Raw genomic sequence first — 13,350 nt, 5'->3', positions numbered from 1 at the left:
CCATGCTGAAAGCCTGCACCCAGCATTTACCTGCCAGTAGGACAAGAGTTGCCTGCCTGAATTTGCAGTCCCAGCTCTGAATTTCAAGGCTGAATGCTCTCATGTTTTACTTGGCCATGTTTTAAATGTGTCTTTGTATTTGCTAGAACTACTAGATGCTGGGCAAACCAGCAACATCATTTAGAGGGTGGGGGTTATTGGCAGGTAATTGGGAAGTTTCTAACTCAGAATTTATTTTGCCAATACCCACAGTACCTTTGGCATCTATTGCAGCTCCTGATGCAGTTATGGCCTAGCATTTCAGCTATGGCTTCAGCTGGGGAAGTTGTTTCCCTCTTGTTGCCATAGTCAGGAGGAGAAGGGTGCAGTATGAGGCTGCTGCAAGGCAGGTTGACCCCGTGGCACAGCATCAAGCCGTCCTCCCTTGCAATCACTGCATACAAGCAGGCAAACGTCATTTCCTCCATCTTCAGAAAGCAGCACGATAAAATCTCAAAGATACAATAATTGAGTTAATTGAGAGGAAAGTTCCATCATTTGTCTGGGCAACTTCATTTTCAACGTAAATAAGTATATCACGTTATTCTTTGTTCTGAGATCGCGGAAGTCATTAATCTGCCTTAACCTCTGCAACATTTCCTTTTAATATTTTTTCTGGTACATTATGGTGTGGAAAATACCACAGGGAAAGACATGCGTGTTATTTGCATAACAAGGCAAAATAATAAGGCCTTTGTTTCCCTTCTCTTCAAATTGTAAACAAGGAATAATTGCCCTTGGACTAAGACTGTATATTCAGTCTGGATATGAAAATAGGGCTTTTTCTTCATGGGCTTTGCAGACCACACGAAAACCTCTTGCAGGTCCTGTCTTTTAGAGTACAATCCACAGCTGTTTGCTTCCTTTCTTTCCCCAGGTAAATGCGAATGTAAAGAGCAAGTTTTAGGGAATCCCAAGGTCTTCTGCGGGATGAAGTACACCTATGGTGAGTTGCAGATGAAGTAGCAGGAACATAAAGAGAGGTGCTGCAAGTCAGTCCAAGAGTGTCAAGCATGAGACATGCTGCTCTGTGTACTGCTCCATTCCGGCAAACCTGGGAGTAGCCCAAAACCATGGGCTACTCAGTCTGAGGGCAGATCTTTGACCTTTCCAAAATATATAGATATCATGGTGCCAAGTTAAGGTGGGTAAAACATCTTGGGCTGTTATGCACCTCTCTTGCTACCAGAATACCCTTGTGCTAAAATCATGGGAGGACTAGAGCTGTTAATGCCCCTGAGAGGTTGTCTAGATAAACTGTAAAGTACTGTTGCCAAAAATGAGTCACTGAGACTCCATCTGTAGACCAGGTGTCCCAAGCACAGCATAGAAATCACTAAATCTGAATTACACTGAATGTGAGGATGGACAGGGATCACCACACAAAACACTACGCTGACAAAACACCTCCAGCCACTGAAAAAAGGCCCCTGTTAACAAAGTTCAGCTGTTGCAATGGGGCGATGTATAGTGTCCGTGTGTCTATTGGATCTAAATGAATGAGAGGAGGCAGTTTGATACCCAGACCTCTCTGGTGCGTGCCAGTGAACCACCTCCTTCATACTGCAGCAGAACAAGGAATGCTCTGCACAGCACTCCCTTCCTTCACAGTCTTCTAGGGGTCTCTTGCACCTGTTTCATCTCACACTGAAGTTGAAAATACACAGAGAGATAACCCATACCTTTGCAGGCTGCAGAGCAACCCACAAAGGGAAGTTCAAGGGGCTGCCAGCTGTTGAAATATAGCCCTGGCTTAGCAATATTAACAGAAAGTCTGATTCTGCTTTTCACTGCTCCCTGACCACCATAGTGACTGTGTTTAATCTTGCAAAAGATAAGGGAAAAAAGTCACAAAAACCCAAGTTCATAAATCTTATCTAAAGTGCAGTCAGGCTTCCTACCCTTTCATCACTCAACTTGCAAAGGCGTCAGCTGAACTGGAGAGACAGGTGAATTATGGGGCTCATCATGAGCTTCAGGAGGCCATACTGCAGGAAGAGTTTTCCCTGAGCTTCCTAACATGCAGAGCTGAATAAAGCACCACCGTACACTGACACCTACCCATGTAGGTAGGCATCAGCACGGTCAGGGGGAGGGTCACATATGGGACCTGAACCCTGAGCTTCCACCGTGCAGGGGCTCAGCAGATGGAATACAGGCAGCAGGAGTGTGCCTGTGAGTATCTGTGAGCTCAAAATACTCCATGCTTCGCCTCAGTCCCCACCAATGTCTCAGTCTCCACTACTGCATTTGGATTCAGCAGGTGTGCAAAGCAGGAGGACCAGCAGCAAAAGCTCTCACCAGGGTGGGATGTGGGCAGCTTCTCACACCCCTGCCTGCTGCCCGGCCTGCCCCGGCCAAGGCCAGCAAAGCCTTCAGGTCCATCCCTAAAACTAGGGCTTTCCACTTGATTTCCACAAGTGCTAAGGAAGCCAAAGTCTTTTCTGAGCTCTCGGGAAAATGGGGCTCTCACAAGTTTTGAAAATCAGGTCATTGGGGTTCTCCCGCTGCCCGCATGGCAGGTCCAGGGGCCATGACCAAACCAACCGGCAGCATTCCTGCCCATAGGTATGGGGATGTATGTACTCCCCTGGCAGTTGCCCCTGGCATCCCCAGCAAGGAGCATCAGGCTAACTCCAATTAAGTAATAGTCCTCATTGCTTCACCCAGACGCCTGCATTAGACCAAAAAAAAGAGAGAGCACTGTAAATGGTTTATATATTCCTCGTTTTTAATTTGTGTCTTCCCAGTGATCAAGACAAAGATCTTGTCAGCTCATGACAAGGGCTCCCATGCAGAAGTCAATGTGAAGATCAAGAAAGTCTTAAAATCTACAAAGCTGAAGATCCTCCGGGGCAAGAGGACACTCTACCCTGAATCCTGGACTAACAGAGGCTGCACTTGTCCCATCCTCAATCCCGGTAGGTTTGACTCCCTGAGCAGTACATCCCCACCACAAATTCCATTCCCACCTCTCCATCCCCTCATGGCAGTGAACTGAGGTTGCAGCCCAGTGTCAGGCTGTTATGTCATTTGGATTCCAACAGCAATCTCCATCAAGTCTGAGTTCTGTAGAACAAAACTCGGTTCATTCTACAGACTTTCAAGCACACAATTCTCCTTATGAAGCATAATAACAGTCTCACAGCTTTATGGCTCTCAGTCTGTTTTCAGAGGGAGGGAAGTGCCCATTGCGCCGTGACATAACTTTTCAAAGCTAATGCTAATTTGAATCCATAAAAACACATTTAAATCTCAATTTGAGTCATATTGTCCTGAAATTCTAATCTAAACTCTCTTTGAAAGTAATACTCATTTGCATCTACAAGATTTGGAAGATATTCTCTTATGAAGTGAGAGGAGAGCTTTGGCTTCACAGTTTTTTCTCATCTTCTTTCACTGAAATGGGGTATAACCACTGGTGGCTAAGCAGTGCATGCAGTCTCCGGTACAGACAAGGAGATGCAGACTCAGGGTTTTCTTCAGTAGAGCAAAGCTAAGCTCCAGCCAGCACACCTTTCTTTACAGCTCTGAGATAAACCAACAGTTATCAGCTAATTCAGATAAGGGGTTTTTTCCATCAGACACACACATCACTTGGAAATCACCAATCAAAATGACAACTTAGTGCTGAGACATCCCTTATGTGTGGAGCACCAGGAGCTTCCTTTGGGAGGAAAGGGCTGTCTATGAGGCTGGATCATGCAAAAAGGTTAATTCACTGATGAGGTGTTTGTAGTCTTCTTTCATCTCTACCGGAAGGACTGCCTTTGACTTTAAAGGCAAGGTGCCATGATTGCAGAGCTGTAGTCAGGAAGTCTTGTCAGGTGCAAGGGTCGGATGAATCAGCAGTGTTAGACAGAACTTTACTGTTTTAAGTGCAGTAAGACTTCGGATATTGGTAAAGCACCATAAATCTATAATTAAATTGATACAGCTGTTTTATTTTTCCATATGCAAACACAAGTAAGAAAGCTCAGATACAGCTGCCTTAATATGAACTGGAGGAATGCTGTCAGAACACTGAGCATGCAGGGTAGCCCGCACCTGACACCCAGCTTTGCAATCCCACTAACTTCAGAGGAGCTTCACTGATTTTCCCTAGCAGAGGAAAAGACAGCAGTGATCACAGGATCGATGAAGATTGCTTGGATACCAGCAGAAGTGTTGAGGTGCAATTGTCCTTAGGGACAGTCCAGGCATCTGGCACATCAGGTGTTACTCCCTTGCCAGCTGTCATGAGTTACACTGCAAAGCTTGGTGTTGTCTTGAAATGCAGCTGCTGGCATCCCGTGAGTGTAAATTAATCTCAGCTTTCATGTTAGAAAGAAGTTGTGAAGTTTGGCCCTAATGGGAAGCTTGAAAATGTCAATTGAGTGCATCTTTCCAATTCAATCATTTCAGAGGGGGAAAAAAGGATCCCAAATAGTTTTTCAAATCTCATTATTTTCTCTAGGTACCACATTCACGTCTGACTGGTTGGCAATGCTATATTAGCAGATTTAACCCTCTCTCAAGAGTAAGAGCTTTTGACCTCCAGATGAATAAACCAACAATAGCCAGATAAAAAGCTGAACTGACATAGAACAATTTCCTGAGTTATAGCTATAACGGAAATCACATCTCCCACAAACACAGAGGAGATCAAAGATAAAAGTAACAGAAAGAAAGATGTATTTTTATTCTGCCTCACAACACTGGAGGGATATCAAAAGGAGGGTAGGCTCTTAATGTCTCTGGCAAGAAATAAAAACTCCAAGCATTTATCAAATCTCCACAGGCTGTTTTCAGATTGTAAATATGCTTCAGTTCCTGTGAGGGGATATTCACTACCCTTGCACACCTTCCCTTCCACACACAACTACAGAAGCAGGTTAGACTGCTGGGTGGGCACTGAGCTGAAAGGTTTTAAAGGTCTCAGCTGTCTGTGAAGAAACAGCAGCCCTTCGCTTCCTTGGCTTTGCCAAGCACAGACACAAACAAGCAGAGAACTGCCTGCCAGCAACAGAGGAAAAAACCCGCAGCCTCAAGTCCTGGCTTGTGGCATCTCAGTCATTTGATTAATTTTACTTTTACACTTCTATAACACCAGGTGGAAAAATCCAGAAAACCTTACAGAACCAGCAACCACAGCAATATTTGCTTGCTCTGTGTGGGAGTGTGCCATGTTTTTCTCTCCAGAGAGACAGATTTAGGAGCCCTTGAAAAGCACTGTTATAACAACAGCAGGATTAGCATCGCCAAAATGAATGTCTTGAAAAGGGTGATACTGCCATACACATACCCTGTGTTTACTTGGCAGAAGAGAGGATGTGTGTGCCCAAAACCTCAGATGAAGTAGATAACAAATTGTATTGAATTAAAGAAAAACATGCTTGACCTTTAACTAGGGGACACTCTTTATTGTGAGCTACAAAATGAAAATGCAAGAAAATACAAGCAGACTCCCCACTGCAGCCAGGATGGAGTGGGATGACTGAGAGCACTGGGAGAGACCCATCTCCCCAGGCAAGTTTGTACTGCCACATGGTGCTCCCCAGACCAGTGCAAAGAGGAGGGCTACAGGGGAGTCACATGCTTGCTGTATCTCAGTCATGCTGCAGTGAGATGCTGTCCCTGGCTGGGAGCTTCTCCTGCCCTGGGAGAGATTATCCTCCATGTTTTCCTCATTTATGGCACATTTATGACCCATTTAGGCTGTTAGGATCTGTGGCAGTGTTTCTTTAGCTAATTCAAGCCAAAAGCTTCCCGCCATCTCCACACTTAGCAGTTTTTGCCTGACTCTATTCATTCTCTAAGTCATGCCCTGAAAGCCAGCCGCAGACCTGGATGGCTGGGGCAAGCCCTGCGGCAGGGCATTGCAGGGCCATGCTCCAGCCCTCTCTGGCAGCTTCTGGTTACCAAGCAAGGTTCACCAGACACTGTTGTCATGTCTCTAAAACATCTGGTGAGGCAGAAATTAAGGCACCTCTTTTCAGTGTGCCTGCCACCCCTTCAGGCTTTTCTGGGGTGTTCACACCAGCAAACCTAGTATTGCCTCCCCTCCATGAGAGAGGGTCTGGTGTGTCTTTGCCTGCAAGGGGACACCAGCCACTCTGACCAGCACTGGGCCATCCTACACTGTCAATACTGGAACGCACTGAACTGACCGATTTCCAGGCAGGTATTCAGGCTGAGGCAGGTGGTAATAGCAGTTCCAGAATAAGGAATGAAAACTGGTGGCGCAGCCCCCAGAGTTCTGCTTCCATTTATATTCAGAAGCTAACAAAGTCAAGGTTTGTATACTCCATCTCACTGGCAGATGTGCCACAGGGGTCATTTTTCCATAGATATAAATATACAGATGTATGAGAGAATCAATATGTATAAATATTTCTTCATATACATCCTTCTTTACATGGGACTAGATATCCAGGCTGACCTTGCATTGTCAACAGGCCTCTGAAGTGTAGTGCTGTGCAGTTCCTGACTGCTTTGCTGGTTTACAGGCTTGGAGTACCTTGTGGCGGGACACGAGGATGTCCGAACAGGCAGACTCGTTGTCAACATGAAAAGTTTTGTCCATCAGTGGAAGTCAGCTCTCGGAAGAAAGGTCCTGGACATTCTGAAAAGAGTCTGCAACTAGAGGTGTGCGACTGCCTTGGGCATTTCTTTATGCACAAAATGCAACGGCCTTCACAGAGAGAAGACCTCTAGGATGAAAACTGGAATGTAAGAAAATAGTGCCAAAACGTGTAGCGAGGCATTCAGAGTTGTAGGCACTGTCTAATTTAACCCTTCCTGGCCAATGTTCATTCACCCGCCTGTAGCTTCCTTGCCAGGGGTTTGCCTGAGCCGAGCTCATGGTTACATTGAGGGAAACAAAAGGCAGGGCAACGCTTGTCTCACCACAGTGTGATGTTGGAGTAACTCCTATGAAGCCACTGATCACCCCAAACTGCTACCCTAGAGAGGGAAAGCGTGCCCACAAGCTACAGCTGAGAAGGAAAGCACCACTGCCAGTCCCACCAGTGGGGATCCTGAATGACTTCCAGAGGCTCATGGTGATTGCTGTGGGGAAGGCGATGGCCACAATGGCAGGTAGGCACTGGCAGAAGTATGGCTGTGACAACCACTCTTCAGAAACATCCTCTTGGGTTAAGACATGGCTCCCATCAAAGAGAATTGGGTGCCACTTGCTTATAACCTGGTCACCCCACTGAAAGTTTTGGGGGCTAAATTCTCTGCTGGTGCTGGCGAGGATGCAGCTGCTGGAGTGAATCAAATCCCTCTGCCTTGGCACAAGCCCAGCACAGGTCAGAGGCCGGCTCTACCCAGACCACATGGCTGCAGAGAAGAGCCAGCTCCAGAGAGTGCAGCATCTCTGAGCTTTTGTCCTTGAAGTGTTAAGAAATGAACCTAGCCCTAGTGTAAATATTTCATTGTATAAAGCACTTTACTACCTGCCACTTCACAGTGCGGGAAGTCTGATTGTGTTGGGGAAAGAAGAGGTTGAAGGTGGCACATGAAAAAAACTCCCTGAAACAGAAGCACTCCTGAAGACCCCCCAGTTGAACGGCGTTAATGATATAAAGGGAACGGCCAGCCTGGCACTGGCCACTCAGAGTATCCGAGGGTGCAATCTGAAAGATAAAGTATTTGCACTGAAGTCCCAGCTTCAGACCAGCACTTGGACCCTGTGGGCAGGACTCCAGCGAGACTGCGCTAACAGTGTGAGAAGAAGAAGAGACTTTGAGATGAAAAATGCAACTGCCAGAGGAGAAAACCTCTGCCTGCAGGAAAAAGAGAGGATATGGAGAAAGGGCTCACACTCACATTCACGGATCACAACCCAGCGATTCATGGGGGGCCTGGAGTTTGTTATATTTTTGTGTTAGTATTTAAGACTGAACATTTTATTTGTTTTCTCTGTGTTAGTGTTTGCAATATATACGGCCATTGTATTTCCTCATTAACACCAGTATGGAATATAGCACAGTTTACTGCAGTTTTCAGCACTAAAATATATCTTTTCTGTAAAGCATCTTTAAACCACATTGCATAGAGTATATTTTGTTCATGAGTGTGAGGGGAAAGAAAAAGAAGACATACAACTCCGGAAAAGTCATGAGTCTACCAATCCGCTTTACGTATGTATTTTTCTTTCAAGGTCCTGTGGACTCACAAAAAAATTATACTATTTTGGTAATTTGTTTTTGTATCTCATGTATGTAATAAATATAATAAGATTTCAACTTCTTCACCTCCTGTCACTGCTTACTCCACTGGCAATGCAATCTTCATGCCTGCACTAAAGAGGATAGTAAAGGTGATGCTGGGGAAGCAGAAGCTGCCATGGGGGATATTTTCCTCTCTGGCGGGTTAACATTCACTATGTGGTAAAAAGCCAAGTAGCATGGTTCCAGACATCCCATTTCACCCCTGTTTTGGGAGGCTTGTAAGCTCTTCTCATAAGAAGGCGAATTGTACCTAAATGTTTTCCAAGCTGTCCAGATCTTGGATCCACGTAGGCCTGATGGCTGAGTTGCAGAGCAGTTACCCATAAAAAGAAAGCTGGGGATGGCAGAGATCAGGCTCAGTCCCACATTTGAAACTGTAAAGGGGAAAAAATGGCTGTGGGAAATAAGCATCGTGGCAAAAGGTCTATAAACAAGCTGTGGAGTGAAGTCAAGCATCAGAAATGAGTGGCCAGGGGGTCACGGTGTAACCCACAGAATGGGCAGCAGCTCCCCGGGCAGGTGGTTAATCAGTGACTGCCAGGCCACCACGCTGCAGCAGCACGCACCTCCCCAGCAGAGGAGAGGGCAGGGCAAGACTCCTCCTGTGGGGACACTTGGAGACTAAGAACCTCCAATGTCTCCATTTCAGTTTAAAACTGCGTGACATGTTTTCAGCTTCATTTACTTCAATGTCATTAAAACTACATGTGCAATGGACAGTTAATTAATGGGAACAGGATGTCTGTCCCTGTCTCACCTGAAGAGTAGATTTGTTCCTGGAGTAGGCTCCAGGAGTAGCAATGCCTTGACCAGTCCTCCTGTGTGACAAAAATCAGTGTCAGGAAAACCAGTACAGTCCCAATCAGAGTTGGCAGCATCACCCACAAGAGTCTTTTCTTCCAGAAACACCCCTCTGACCTTACAGACTAGAGTTGCTTATGCAGGCAAAGCTGGCAGCTTTCCAGGGGCCGAGCTGCCCCTCTCTGGACTGTGCTGCCTCCAGCAGCGGAGGTGAGTCCTGAGTTTCCAGGGACCAAGCGATGGCCGTGTCACTGGGAGCTACAGCAGCTCACCCCAGAGCATCCCCACGCTGCCCTCATGCCTCACCGCACCTAAAGAGCAAGTACCTCCCTGCAACTGAAGCAGGAAGCGTGGTGGAATCTGCAGCCATCCCTGTTTCCAGTGCAGGAGGCTATATATAAGCAGTGGCTGGCTGTCAGTGATAGGGCTAGGGTTGGCTGTCAGAGACACCATGCTCCCGGTTGCCTGTCAGCATTGCAGGAGTGACTCTCAGTGACATGCACTTGGGCTGCAGAAGGCAAAGTGGATGTCTTTGACCCAGCTGCCACCACAACACAGGTCCTAAGTGCACATGGCAACACAGCCCCTCCAGCGTACCTACATATGATGATTGCAAGCCTGTATTTCCCCAAGGCACTCATGGAAGATCTCTTTCCCCCTTTCTGGTGGGTTTGCACATGAGCTCTCAGCAGATGCTTTGGCACAGAGAAAGGAACACCCAGCCCCAAGTTTTCAGTCTGTTCTTGCACTCTCCAAGCCCAAATCCCCCACCTCCCAGGAGGTCTCCTCCATCCTCAACACTTCCCAGACCAAGAGCTGGTGGGCTGCAGAAGTGGTATCTCCGCCTGCCATGACGAGAGCTGGGTGAGGGCTCAGGGCTGTGCTGGCTGCACGTGCGTGGGTCCAGTCCATCCCCAAAGGAGCATGATCTTCCAGTTGCAGTGGAAAATTACAGGCGTGTTTAATATAGCTGCTCTGGCGAGCTAAATCTTCTGGGATATGACCATGTTGCTGGTCGTTTGGCCAAAAATGATGGAACATCTGGTGTTACCGGCCTGCCTAAATGGAAAGGCGGGCTGGTATGGGTAAACACAACAACTCAGGAACAAATAGCTGCAGTATTATTATTTTTTTTAATCTTTATTTTTAGTTATCGCATTGCCTTCAGTATCAACACTGGATAGAACAAGCATCTCAGAAATGTCCGGTGGCTGCTGCTCCAGCATCCAGAGGAGCCCTCTCTCCGATGAGGCGGGAGGAGATCGGCTGCCTCTGGGCCTTCTGGACCGATGTGTTGATTTTTCGATGACGGTGTTTCCAAAGCATGCCTCAGCCCAGGGTCACAGCTTCTTGCTGCTCTTTTCCCACAGATCAGCACAGAAACATCTCAAATGCCTTTAATTGCTCGAAGGGAAGACAGTGAGGCCTCACAGGGCTCTCAGGCTGGGAAATGTACTATATATGGGAAACTTGTTGGCATATTGAAAATGTTACTGTGGCCGAGAGTCCAATGTGCTGTGGCAGGCACTGGGGGAACTTCTCTCTGTGCCCAGCCCAGCTCCAGGCTGTGCTCATCTCTGTGCACTTCTCTGTCCTTCCAGTGGGTCCTTTGGAGCAAATACAATGCTGCGCTGCTTGCAGATGTGATGTGCTCATGAGTGTGATGTGCTCAAACGTGTGATATCCTCATGGATATGATAGAGCCCAATTGATGCCCATAGCCCAGGGAAAACTGTCATGCCCAAGCCTTGTTCCCTGCAATGTAATCTGCAGCTGAAGGCATCTCCAAGCTCTACCTGGACGCTTCCTCAGCAATAGAAGATGCATAGAAGAAGTTATCAGGATGCTGAGAGGCCTAGGTGCAGGTGTGGGTATGGGGGGGGGGGGGGGGTGTGTGCATCCCCACAGGACTGTTCACTGCTTCATTTCTCAGATGGTGTTCCCTCTGCTGAAGCCTCCAAGCTCCCCCGACTGGGCAGGTTTCTCGCAGTGCCAGCATTTTCTTTCTTTGACCTCTTCTCTCATTCTTACACGCAGAAGTTATATACACTTTCTGAGCACGGGACATGGATTTAGAGCCATCTGGAAACCAGGACTGGCAAAAAGGCCTCAGATCTGTATGAAAATCGCCGAGAAGAATGTATCATCTGTTTCCTAGACCCAACATTAGTTAAGTTTCCCTGAACAGACTTGCTGTGGACACGGATATGCACCCTTCCAGCAGGTGCAAAATGCAGTCCAGCTCCAGGCTCAGGATGCACACTGAGGTATTGAAACACAGGAAAAACACATCAAAACCCAGCAACCATCCATTAGGCTGGTGTTAACCTGGAGTAAAGAGCATTCCTCACTGCATTTCCCATGCCTGATTCATACACGGCATTGCTACCTGGTTTAGTAGGAGGTATTTCTAACATTATAATCTGAAGATATGCACCTGTAAAATCCGCAGTTGCTCTCTGTCTCTGCTCTTCATCCTTTGTTTGCACCAGGTGCAACTCACGTCCAGACCCTGAACGTTTGTGCAGCTTCTGTGTGGTCAAATCTGCTGCATAATCTCTACTTGGGCTTTATCTGCACAACACCTGTAAGAGATAAGGAAGCATGATTTCAGGTACACAAGCAAGGACTGGAGATTCACCCCACCTAACATAAGGTGCTGCTGGCAGGTGAAATTGTGCAAGGATGCCCTGATCCCTCCAGGGTTGCAGAAGAAACCCCGAAGCACCCCAAGGGGCCATAGCAGAGCTGCCCAGCCGTGCCACAGGGGCAGGTCAGGCAGTAGGAAGATGCACAGGTATTTGTGTAGCTCTAAGAGTACCACCAAGATGCTCTTGGTGGAAGAGATGGGGATTAAACCCACCCTCTGTAGGTGCAGGGAAATAAACAAAGCAGAGAACCAGGCAGGGACACCAACACCTCTGCAGCTGTGGGCAAATGCAGGGACAAGGGACCCCAGTGGTGGGAAATGAAGCTTCAGCTATCACTGCCATTGCCCCTTGCTTGGCACGGCCGCCAGACCTGACCAGCCCCTTCCCCCAGAAGGCTGCAACGAGGCGGGGTGTGGGGGGGTGTGCTTTGTTGCCCTGCAAAGCAGGTCCTCGAGAAGGCCCCAAGGGCTGCGGTGACTGGAGCAAGGGAGGCTGATTCAAGGGAGTCACTGCAACCCGAGGAGTTTGAAAATGCTCGAACTAAATGCGCCCACTCTGCCGCGCAAACAACCCCCGTCTGTGCCACTAAACACCTTTGGAATGGACATTCCAGGAGGGATGCCGGTCCTCAGCAGCCCTCGGTCTATGGCTTTGGGAAGGGATGTGGGGGCGCAGGGCCGAGCTGTGCCGGGAGCCGTGCTACCAGCATGGCGGTGCAGATGATCACCTCCCAGCGCCCGGAAAAGTTCCTGAAACAATGTCATTTATTCGCATGCCTGTACCTCCGGAGAAGCAGCACATCCTGCCCTGTGACTGCCCCCGGCCACAGCCAACAGCTACAAAGGCAGGAGGAGAAAAACAACAACAAGAAAACAGAAGCCAAGCTATGCAGCACGGGGGGGACGGGGGGAAGGGAATATTTCCCTGGCCGCAGCGGGTGACCGGCAGAAACCCCAAAAGGCGCTGTAAGTACAACGCAACGCAGCAGGGACAAACAGCCCGGCCCGGGAGTGGGGACGGTGGCGGTGCTGGCGGGGCAGGTCAGCACTCCCAGTCCTGCTCGGGATGTAAACAGGACACCCCACCCCGGCTGATACCGATCAGCTGGACACGGCAGGAGAGGGAAGAGGCCAGCTCCCGCTGCGCCCCGGTCACCTCTGCAGTTGCAAATGGCACAGTGCAAGTGATACTGCAAAGAGCAAGAGGACAAGACAGCCCGGGGCACTTCAGCCACAGACTGCAGTGGGGTCTGCTCGCCCATGCTCCGTGCTGGTGACTATTTAACTTTGACACATTAAAAGCGGTAACGACGGAATTCTTCTGAGCAAAAAAGCACTTATAATTGGGTAATGGCCACGGAGCATCAGTAGCTGGGCTGCCTAGCGCCTGAAGGAAAGCACAGGAATTTTCTTCTCCACCCACAGACCCATTATGAAGCTGACAAGATCCTGCTCCCTGCGATTCCCAGCAATTTTACTGCTGGGCTGCAAGATTTATGACAGCTTTGTCTAATTCTCGCGGTGCAGACAGGAATTGTTACATGCCGACATAACCCAGGTAGCAGCCACAGGTTGTTCTCCACAAATGACTGCACCCCAGTCAGCTTTGGAAAAGTCCTGGCTTTTGTACGGGGAAATACT

The 13,350-nt window shown here is 48.2% G+C and overlaps 2 protein-coding genes across 4 annotated transcripts in view; one reads left to right on the top strand and one right to left on the bottom strand.

The window, feature by feature from the left end:
- Positions 1 to 8,273, top strand: part of NTN4 (netrin 4) — a 46,488-nt gene extending 38,215 nt beyond the window's left edge. For all 3 annotated transcript variants that reach the window (XM_065670734.1, XM_065670727.1, XM_065670743.1), the window contains exons 8-10: positions 917 to 985; positions 2,790 to 2,960; positions 6,528 to 8,273. In XM_065670734.1, the coding sequence (XP_065526806.1) occupies positions 917 to 985; positions 2,790 to 2,960; positions 6,528 to 6,664 (377 nt within the window). In that variant the 3' untranslated portion in view covers positions 6,665 to 8,273. The remainder of the gene's footprint in view (positions 1 to 916; positions 986 to 2,789; positions 2,961 to 6,527) is intronic.
- Positions 1 to 13,350, bottom strand: part of SNRPF (small nuclear ribonucleoprotein polypeptide F) — a 273,142-nt gene that overhangs the window by 76,192 nt on the left and 183,600 nt on the right. The gene's annotated exons all lie outside the window — the stretch shown is intronic.

The sequence above is a fragment of the Lathamus discolor genome, chromosome 1, assembly GCF_037157495.1.
Source record: "Lathamus discolor isolate bLatDis1 chromosome 1, bLatDis1.hap1, whole genome shotgun sequence".
NCBI classification, from domain to species: domain Eukaryota; kingdom Metazoa; phylum Chordata; class Aves; order Psittaciformes; family Psittacidae; genus Lathamus; species Lathamus discolor.
This window is presented reverse-complemented; position numbering and strand designations above follow the sequence as displayed.